This window comes from Muntiacus reevesi, chromosome 6, assembly GCF_963930625.1.
Source record: "Muntiacus reevesi chromosome 6, mMunRee1.1, whole genome shotgun sequence".
NCBI lineage: Eukaryota > Metazoa > Chordata > Mammalia > Artiodactyla > Cervidae > Muntiacus > Muntiacus reevesi.
The window spans coordinates 88,420,894-88,431,787 of NC_089254.1; the positions used below are offsets into that span (position 1 = coordinate 88,420,894).

Genomic DNA, 10,894 nt, shown 5'->3' on the forward strand with positions numbered 1-10,894 from the left:
TATGTTATGTTTTGTTGTTTTTTTTTCAGACCTCCAATCTGGAACTCAGGAAAAGCAGGATGAAAACAGATCTGAAGCTGAGTCAGGTAGACTTTAACCTGAGAAAGCTGTGACGACCCATTGACTGTAAGCAAGGAGTATGAGCCGCCCCAACCCAGGGATTGAGAGAGGGGCCAGCAGAGGAGAAAGCACAGGTCTTCTCCTAAAAGTAGCTGGAACTTGGGTTTGTTTTGCTGATTAAGGATTAGAGAAAGGAAATATATGAGAACCTGGTACACAAATACCCCCCTTTGGAAGCCAGTTCATCAAACATACTGAAGGAAAACAAAAACACACCTGACCTTGGTTGCAGCCTTTTGGGACCCCGCCCCTGCTCTGGGTTCAGTCTCCTCCTCCTTCCCTGGGCCTGCAATGTCCTGTCTCCTGACCTTGACATAGCTGACTCCTCATCATCCAAATCTCAGCTAAACCTCAGAGAGACCTTCCCCATCCACCATTCTAAGAGTTGTTAGCCATCATCACATCAATTTAATAAACTCAAGGTAACACATCCTGTTGCACCTATCATTTTTATGTCTGCCACGCCCCCCACATAACCACCCCCCCCCCACCCCACCCCACCCCCACCCAAAGGAAAAAGGAACTTTGCTGCATTTAGGGCTGAATTCCTGGGCCCAAAACTGAGTATCAGGCACATGATAGATGCCTGATAACTTGAATAAAAAGAAAGGAGCTGCTGCTGCTGCTAAGTCACTTCAGTCGTGTCCAACTCTGTGCGACCCCATAGACGTCAGTCCACCAGGATCACCCGCCCCTGGGATTCTCCAGGCAAGAACACTGGAGTGGGTTGCCATTTCCTTCTCCAATGCATGAAAGTAAAAAGTGAAAGTGAAGTCGCTCAGTGGTGTCCGACTCTTCGCGACCCCATGGACTGCAGCCTACCAGGCTCCTCCATCCATGGGATTTCCAGGCAAGTGTACTGGAATGGGGTGCCATTGCCTTCTCCGAAAAGAAAAGAGATGAGTCATTAAAATGAATGAGGCTCCTGGTCCTAAACTGTATTCTCCCTCTGCAGGGAGGATGTCAGGACGAGCTGACGGTTGGAAGCAGAACTGCCTTTACTGGGTCCTTTCTTGCTTTATCCCACAACCAGTATAAGAACTTTTTTCAAGTTCTTTTAAAAAGCATTTTGTAGGACTTCCCTGCTCCTCCAGCGGTTAAGAATCCGCCTGCCAATGCAGGGGACACGGATTCCATCCCTGGTCTGGGAAGATTCCACATCTCAGTGGGGCAGCTAAGCCCGTGTGCCGCAACTACTGAAGCCCAAGTGCCTAGAGCCTACGCTCTGCAACGAGAGAAGCCACTGCAATGGGAAGTCAGCACTGCAACTATGAGAGTAGCCCCCACTTGCCACAACTAGAGAAAGCCCGCGCACAGCACAGCCAAAATAAATAATGAAAAAAAATTTAAATTTTGTAATGTTTGTTAATACAGGCTCTTTAAAGACATTTCCGCATGTTGTTTTCACTTCAACCCTCAAAGGCTTTTATCTCATTTTACAAACACGGTCCTGGAGTCTTGGCTAACTCCTCCAAGGTCAGTCGGTGAGTGGCAGAGCTCGCACTCACAGCTGAATCCGCCCACTCCAAGGCCAAGACGGTTCCCCACCCCCACCCCACCCTCGCCCCGTCCGGCCGGGTGTGGCCCGGAGCCAGCCGCCGCTGCGCCGAGCCTGGGTTCCACGCGCGCGCAACCTTAGCCAGGGTCGCGCGAGGGACAGTGGCCCGGCCAACGCGGCGCATCCGGGAGGGCTGGCGGTGTCTGTCAGGAAGGCGGGCGAGGGCTCCGCGGACCGGGTGGGCGGGTCGGACTCTGCCAACGGCCTGGCGCCAGGCCCGGGTGTCCAGGCAACGGGTAAACACTGCGCGGCCCCGCCCCCGCGGCGCGCGCCTCCCGACGTTTGTGCGCGCGGCTCTCCAGCGCCCGCGAGGCGCACTTGCTGCAGACGCGCATCCCGGAAACATCCGTGCGCCGGGTGCCCAGTCCGGCGTGGCGGCCGCTCGGTGGCTGACGGCCCCCTTGCCCCGCCGGGCTCCCCTGAACCCCTCGGCCTCCTCGAGCCGCGCCGCGGGAGCCGGTCCCAAACAAACGCGGCGAGGTCCCGGGACCGGGGGCGGTTCGCTGGCGAGTGCGGAGGCGGCAGCCCGGTGAGCGGCAGGAATGGGCGCGGAGGCGCCGCCCGCAGGCGATGCGGAGGACTCGTGTGTCTCTCTCTCTCTTTCAGGATTGGGAACCCTTGCCACACTCACCTGCTCAACTAAGAACGCATTACCATGGTAATACACGCTACTTAAGTCTAAGAGGTTCCGAGGCGCTTGTTAAATTGATTTAGTACCGTTCGTCTTGTAGAGGCACGCTTTACTAAGCTTTGTTGCCCGCGCCAACAGATTGGCGCCTTCATCTACAAGGGTCGTGGGGTGGCGGTGTCCAGCCCAGTGATCTGAGCGCTCTGGGTAAAGATGAGGGGGGAGAGGGATTTTCTTGGTGGTCTGCGCCTGCCGAAGGGGACTGTAACCGCAGAATCAGGCCCTCTTTTTGTGAGTTGGTTGGTTGAAGTCCTTTGGTTCTGTGGAGCAACTTTCACACCCAGAAAATGCCCAGGGCGCCAGTGCATACCAAGAGCAACTAGTCAGGCACCTGGCTTCTGCTGCCCCGCCTAGGGTCCCAAGTGGGATTCTTTCTGTGGACTCTTGTTATTGTTCAGTCCCTTAGTTGTGTCTAACTTTGCGACCCCCATGGACTGCAGCACACCAAACTTCCCTCTCCTTCACTATCTCCTGGAGTTAGCTCAAACTCATGTCCATTGAGTCCATGATGCATCCAACCATCTCATCATCTGTCACCCCCTTCTCCCCCTTCTTCTCCTGCCCTCAGTCTTTCCCAGCATCAAGGTCTTTTCCAGTTTGTGGGCACTTCACATCAGATGGCCAAAGTACTGGAGCTTCACTTCAGCATCAGTACCTTTCAATGAATATTGAGGGTTGATTTCCTTTAGGCTTTACTGGCTTGATCTCCTTGTTGTCCAAGGGACTCTCAAAAGTCTTCTCCAGCACCACAATTCAAAAGCGTCAGTTCTTCAGCCCTTAGTCTTGTTTATCCCTACATGAATACTGGAGAAACCATATCTTTGACTATACAGACCTTTGTTGACCAAGTTAAAAAGTGACTGCTTTTTAATATGCTCTCTAGGTTTGTCATAGCTTTTCTTCCTAGGAGGAGGCATCTTTTAATTTCGTGGCTATAGTCACCATCCACAGTGATTATGGGGAAAATAAAATCTGTCACTGTTTCCACTTTTCTCCCATCTATTTGCTATGAAATGATGGGACTGGATGCCATGATCTTAGTTTTTTGAATGTTGAATTTTAAGCCAGATTTTTCACTCTTCTCTTTCATCCTCACTAAGAGGCTCTTTAGTTCCTCTTCACTTTCTGCCATTACGGTGGTAATATCTGCATATCTGAGGTTGTTGGTATTTCTCCTGGCAGTCTTGATTCTGGCTTGTGATTCATCCAGCCTGGCAATTTCACATTATGTTCTCTGCATATAAGGTAAGCTGGGTGACAGTATACAGCCTTGATGTACTCCTTTCCCTATTTGGAACCCGTCTTTTGTTCCATGTAAGTTTCTAATTGTTGCTTCCTGACCTGCATACAGATTTCTCAGGAGTCAGGTAAGGTGATCTGGTATTCCCATCTCTTTAAGAACTTTCCACAGTTTCTTGTGATCCACACAATCCAGGGCTTTAGCATAGTCAATGAAGCAGATGTTTTTTTGGAATTCCCCTGGTTTTTCTATGATCCAGCAGATGTTGGCTATTTGAGCTCTGGTACCTCTGCCTTTTCTAAATCCAGCTTGTACATCTGGAAGTTCTTGATTCATTTACTGTTGAAGCCTAGCTTGAAAGATTTTGAGCGCTACCTTGCTGGCATGTGAAATGAATGCAACTGTATGGTAGTTTGAACATTTTTTGGCATTGCCCTTCTTTGGGATTGGAATGAAAATTTACCTTTTCCAGTCCTGTGTCCATTGATGAGTCTTCCAAGTTGTTGGCATATTGATTCAACAGCATCCTCTTTAGGGATTTGAAATAACTCAGTTGGAATTCCATCACCTCCACTATCTTTATTCGTACTCATGCTCCCTAAGGCCCACTTGACTTCACACTACCGGATGTCTGGCTCTAGGTGAGTGACCACACCATTATGTATATCCAGGTCATTAAGACTTTTTTGTATCCCTCTTCTGGATTCTTGCCACCTCTTCTTAATCTCTTCTGCTTCCGTTAGGTCCTTGCTATTTCTGTCCTTTATTGTGCCATCCTTGCATGAAATGCTCCCTTGGTATCTTCAGTTTTCTTGAAGAGCTCTCTAGTCTTTCCCATTCTGTTTTCCTCTATGTCTTTGCATTGTTAATTTAAGACAACTTTCTTATTTCTCCTTGCTGTTCTCTGGAACTCTGCGTTCAGTTGGCTGTATTGGTCCCTTTCTCCTTTGCCTTTCCTCTCCTTTTCTCAACTGTTTGCCTTGCATCTGAGTTGCATTTTATTCACTCAGCATATTTTATTCATCCCTGCAATGTTCCAGACATCATTCTGGGTTCTGGGGAATTAAGCGAACTCATAGATAAAACCTCTGGGTAGGGAAACATACAATAACTATGTAAACAAAAAGTATTATTAAGTAGTAAAGAGTGCTTGGGGCAAGGAGATAGGAAGTCACAGTGCTGAGAGGGTTATTGGGAGGCCATTGGTACTTCCTCCCTCTTTGCCTGGGACAGTCCCAGTTAATGCTTGTTGAAGTGCGTTGGTTTGGGCAATGAATTATATGGTCACCTTAGTAGTAGAAAAAATACAGGCATGGTGTCTGGGCGGTTTTTCTGAAGAGGTAGTATTTGACCAGAGGCTAGCACAAAGATAAGAAACAAATTAGGCCCGCTGTGGAGATCTGCAGGAAGAGGAGGGAGCAGGGAGAAGCTTGGCACATTTGGGTACTAGAAGGAAGGCAAGTGTGGCTTGAAGCTAAAATGGTCTTCATTAAGGATTTCAGAGCGTTTTAAGTTGAGAGCTCTGTGTTCTGAGACCAGAAATAGCCAAGAGCCATGGGGTTGTAGTCAGCCAACCCAACTAGCTCAGAACTGAAAATTTTCATTCCTTTATAGTAATTTTCTAACAGATTTATTGAGCTAGAGTTGATACACAATAGATTGTACATATATAAAATGTACAGTTTGATAAGTTTGGCATAGATATACAGACATTAAGTCATCACCACATTCAAGTCATATGATTTGCAAAAATATTTCCTCCCAGTCTGTGGCTTTGCTTTTCATTCTCCTTTCAGTATCTTTTGAAGAGCATAAGTTCATTTTGATGGTGAATGTACCCATTTGTTCTTTTACAGACATCAAATTGGATATCATATCTAGGAAATTTTTGCCTAATCCGAGGTCACAAAGGCTTTTCTTTGTATTTTCTTCTGTAACTTTTATAATTTTGAGCCATTTAGGCCTGTGAGCCATTCTGAGTTAATTTTTGCATATGGAACATATATGGATTAAAGTTCATTTTTTTGCACATGGATATTCATTGTTCAAGCAGCATTTATGGAAATGATTATCCTATCCTTGTTCCACTGAACTGCTTTGGCACATCTGTTGAAAATCAGTTGAATCAGTTATTTGAATCAGTTATCTAAATATACATGTGGGTCTAGTTTGTACTTTATTTATCTGTTTGTCTATCTTAACACCAATACCATCTGAATACTATAGCTTTATAATTCTAGAAATAAGGTAGTATTAGTCCTTCAACTTTGTTCTTCTTTTTCAAAGCCCTTGGCATTTCCCTATGAACTTTAGAATCTTCCACAAAGAGATGAGAACTTGAATAAAAATGTCAAACCTCTGTCTTATATCCTTTGCATTTCCATATGAATTTTAGAATCAGTTTGCCAATTTCTACAAAAAGATGAGAACCTTGAATAAAAATGTCAAACTTTTGTGTGAATCTTCGTTCTCAAACCATTTTAGAGATTAAAACACACACTTTTTTTTTTTTTTTTGGCAGTTATTCCAGGTAAGTCAAGTGTGTTTGACATGCAAAAGAGTATAAAATCTGAAAGGAAGCCAAGACTCAGAATCCTTAAGAACTTATGGCTGTGCATATCCAATACCCCACAAGGATGCTTTATCGGGAGATGCAGTTATCATATGGGGCTCCATATTGTTTCTCTTCATTTGGATTTCCTCACAGAAGCCAGGCCACTGTGTTGCAACATAATGTCTCATCTTCATTCCAGCATTTCATATCTACAAGCATCCTCCATTTCACTTAACAAAAATGTACTTTAGTATTTTTAACACATTGACTATGTTTCTCTTTGTTTAACTGAGGACGTTTTTAAAGTGAGGTGCTATGAACAGGACATCTATTTTATACAAACATTTAGCCCTTGCAGGCATCCTTGATAACTTACACATTCCTCCTTTCCCATTGTCTAGAAGAGACACCTTTTCTGTAGTATACTCCCATCTGTTATTTTCTGCATGGGTGGGTCGTAGGAATAGAGAATTCCTCGCAGCCTCCTGTGTCTGTAGCAAAATCTCAGGGATCATCTGTTCCCAGGTTAGGTGGTATCCATTCCATTGCCCACAGGGCCTTAACCAGGCAGCGTGATTGTCGCCAGAGCGCTGCTCCCAAGCCTGGTGAATGCCGGTTGCACTGTGACTTTGCTGAGCCTCTGCTTTCCCATTTTTAAGATGGGAATATACCTCCCTCCCTTGAAGCTCATGAGGATTAGCAATGGTAAAAGTGATGGCAGCGTCCTTTATTCAGTGCTTAGTGTCAGACCCTTGCTGTGTGCCTGAGATTCGTGTCTCCCTTCATCTTCATGACTGCTTAATGAGGTTGAGACTATCACATAACAAACGCCAAAATATGTATTTGATTCTAATTAGCCAATGCATTTTAATTTAATCGTTACTAGGAAAATTCTGAAACATGCACAAAAAGAGAATAGTAAAATGAATCCCTATATAGTCATATCTCAGATTCAGAAATTGTAAGCATTTTTCTACCTTGGCTTCATCTATGTTTTATTGGTCAGGTGGGGGTGGGCAAGGTGCAGTATTTTAAAGAAAATCTCAGGCTTCCTTTTATTTCATTCCTACAGATTTTAGTATGCATCCCTGAAACGTGTGAACATTTTCTTCCACGACCCAAAGCCACTCTCAGACCTAATTGAATTAATAATTACTTGATATTGTCAAATTTTCTCAATTGCTTTTTAAAAAAATGCCTTTTTATGGCTTTTTCTAATCAAACTGCAAACAAGGCCCACATACTAATTGCTATAGGTTGGGGCTTTTTGTGTGTGTGTGTGTGTGTGTGTGTGTGTGTGTTATTTGTTTTTGGAGTTTGTTTTGTTTTTGAAAGAAAGTAAAGAGGAGAACACTGCTTCTCTGCTTGGGAGGGCATCTTTGGGGAGGCACATGAGAGCTGGGGAAGCCTGGAACACAGAATTCTCCTTTGTGCCAGCCTTCCTCTCCCCCTACACACATTCCCCTCTGGCCCTTCACCTTCTCTCCCCGGCCCTGGTTCATCTCCCTGTACTTCACCCTCTCGTGGAATGACACAGCCCACGACGTGTGGGTCTTGTGCCTCAGTTTCCCCGCCTTGCTCTCCCAGTCTCTGGGCGTTTAAATCACGTTGGGTCTCTGGGGATGGTGCTTGATAGACAGTCGCTGCATCAGACTGCATATGACTTCTCTTCCCGCTTTATACAAACAGTTTTGTTGTGGTCACAGTTTTTTTTTTTTTTTTTTTCCCTTTAGGAACTTTTTTTTTCCCCTTAAGTTCGGTGGGAAATGTTGAAAATTATATATTTTCAACATATTTTCAACGTATTTCAATATATTTTCAACATATTTTCAAGGTTATAAGAACTAACTTTTGCCCCGTGTATATACTTGTCTTTGAAAGCCAGCTAAAGGGAAGAAGAAAAGCCGGGGCAAGTCGCGTGGGAAGAAGCAGAAGAAGCCGGAAGTGGACATCCTCAGCCCCGCCGCCATGCTGAACCTCTACTACATCGCGCACAACGTGGCCGACTGCCTGCAGCTGCGCGGCTTCCGCTGGCCCGGCGCCGCCAAGGCAAAGAAGGGGAAAGGCAAGACTTAAGCGAGAGCGTTTCCCAGCCCCTCTGTCCTTCAGAGAGCAGAACCCGGGGAAGAGAAAGGAGGATTATGCCACCGTTGCAAGCAAAATAGACTTCACTGAAGACAATCTGAGATGCAAACTGAGTGTGCTTTTCTGTGGTAGATAATGATAAACGCATTTTACTTCCTCAGCTAAACCCAGGTATGAGTGAGCGAGCCAGTTTGGTTTTTCAGAAGTTAAGGGGCTGGGGGGAGAAAGTGTGTGGTAATTCCCGCGCGGTGTGGTGGAATTGATAGAACTTTTTGAAGTTGTTATAAATCTGGGTTAGAATTGAACCTTGCTGTCCAAGGGCAGTTCTAGCTTTCACGAGTTTTCTTTTGCCCAAAGGGGTTTTTGATTTTTAAAGTAGACATGACAAAAAGCATTGCATTTGCTCATGGGTCCCTCTTTTGACCACAGTTTCCTTTCCTCATCTTTTTCTGGAAGAGTAATAAATATTTTGTTACTACCATTTTCTCCTCAGCAGCCTGACTCTTGCCTGACTTGAACTAGCCACAGACACCGATGGAGACCAGGGTGGTCAGCCCTGCTCTGACCCTGCTAGGGTCAAAGGAACGAGGGTCAGTGGTCCCGGGGCAGGGTGCTCATGCCTAGTCCCGAAGTCATTTCCGACTCTGACCCCATGGACTGTAGCCCACCAGCTCCTCTCTCCATGGGATTTACAGGGAGAAGGAGATAAATCAGCCCTCGTCCCTCCCTCCTTTCTCTTTCACCAAACTCTTCATCCTCTTTTTCTCCACATTTACATCTTCCCACCTTCTGCAGCCCTTTCTTTTAAGTTTGGCTGACCCTGACTCTTGGAGTCACTACTGGAAATGTGTCTTTTGCCTTCTTCTGATATTCTGGAATCTCCCCAGCCTGTGTGGAGACACTTAAGAGAGAAAACCGCAATTGGTTCTGCTTGGCCCCCAAAGACCTAAAAGCCCCAAATGTGTAACGTGGAAGGAAAGTCACCTTTAAGTATAAGCACCATCTTTGAATCCCGTAACTATCAGAGATTTTGTAAATATCAGAGAAAAAAGGCAAGTATGTGAATCTTTGTACCAGAGAAGGGGAGCTTTGCTCAGAACCCAGGAGCTCAGGGTGACACTTGTCTGGCTCTATGGTCTGTGTGGACTTGGTGTGGGCCCTTGGCTGGCTGTCAGGGGAACCCTGACTCAGGTCAGGTGAAGGATGGTGGTCCTCTTAACCTGAAAGGACTCTGTCTGTTCCTGAGAAACGGGGTGACCTTCCCACACTGCTGACACTGTGGCGCTGGATCCGAGTGGTTTCTGTGGACACACCAGCTCTAGTCCAGTCCTTCTCAAACCTGGGCATGCACCATGGTCATCAGAAGACTCCCAAAAGCGCAGGTTGCTGGGCCCTACCAAGCAGGAAGGGCGGGGTTCAAGAATTTGCGTTTCCACCAAACTCCCAGGTTGCGCTGCTGCAGGACCCTTGGAGAAGCCCCACTCTAGTTCTTGCTGCCTCACCAGATGCTGAAAGACCTGACGGATCTCTGACCTTGTAGGATATCTGAGGCCCTACTCTGCCTTTCTGGGGTTCAGGAGCTCGTGTCTGAACTGTTGTGTTTATCGGAACATTAGGGAGGTGGCAACTGCGTTGCTGCTTTCTGATCTCCACAGCCTGAGAACATTACTGAAGGGAGGACAGACGTGCCATCAGCAGACTTCTATGGGCTGAGTGGATCATCTCAAGGTGGTGATGCCTTCCTCTTTTGAGATGGTTAAATGATGAGCACGCAGAAAGTACTGGAAACATTTGAACAGAGGAAGTATTGACCTGATTGGATGGGGCGCTGTGTACTTGGAGTCTCCACCCAGGTTTTAGCAGAGTGGCTATTTAGTATTGTGTTCATTGCAGTGCTGGGGTTCTGAGAAGCCCTTAGGAGTTTTGAATTGAATAACTGTGACTGTGGTATAGTGGGTATATGACATGAACTAATACACGCAAGCCATATAATAGTTGTGGCACATTTTACTTCAAACAAAATTTTTTTTGGTGAAACACTCTAAAATTTTCTTCAATAAAATGATCTCATTTGACAATTTCTTGAGTTATCTGCTATACTTGATACTAGGAAGGTAAGACAGGGTCCCTTCCCTTCAGGTGCTCCCAGCCTGGTGAAGGGGGTTGATGCCCAGGTTCTATTGTGGTGGCAGCTGCATTTCTATTTCCACTTGGATAAAGCACACTCATCATCCAGTTTATGCAGGTGATTAAGAAGAGGGTGAGACTAGCCTTTATAGGACACTTGGGGGGCCTCTGATGATAAAATAGGTCCTCAAACCCTGAGGTTTTTATTTCTCCTAAACCCAACTCAGCCAGGATCCTGATCCTTCCTATAAATGAGAATTCAAAGGGGAGCCTGTGAAAGGAGCCTTGATGGGAAAGTCCACACACAGGCCGCACGTGGGCTGTGGGAGGCAAGCCTCCTTGCTGTGAGGCTATTGGAGCCTTTGGTGAAGGAAGCGCTGTTCCAGTGAGAAGGAGGAGGCAGGGCCCATGGCCAGAAACTACAAGAACATGCAAAATGTCCATGGAAGGGGAAGGAAGATGTGGCAATGCATGTGGAGAGAAGATACATATATTTATTTTGGCCGCGAGGGCCCTAACAGT

At 46.2% G+C, this 10,894-nt stretch overlaps 1 protein-coding gene across 2 annotated transcripts; it reads left to right on the top strand.

The window, feature by feature from the left end:
* The first annotated feature begins 1,990 nt into the window (after positions 1–1,990).
* On the top strand, positions 1,991–10,323 carry SMKR1 (small lysine rich protein 1). 2 transcript variants are annotated; one of them, XM_065938890.1, is made up of 3 exons: positions 1,991–2,207; positions 2,285–2,336; positions 8,042–10,323. In XM_065938890.1, the coding sequence occupies exons 2-3, from the start codon at positions 2,334–2,336 to the stop codon at positions 8,234–8,236; spliced, it is 198 nt and encodes a 65-aa protein (XP_065794962.1). In that variant the 5' UTR covers positions 1,991–2,207; positions 2,285–2,333; the 3' UTR covers positions 8,237–10,323. The 2 variants fall into 2 exon arrangements, with proteins under 2 accessions (XP_065794962.1, XP_065794961.1); XM_065938889.1 differs by having other exon boundaries at positions 1,991–2,336.
* The last annotated feature ends 571 nt before the right edge of the window (positions 10,324–10,894 follow it).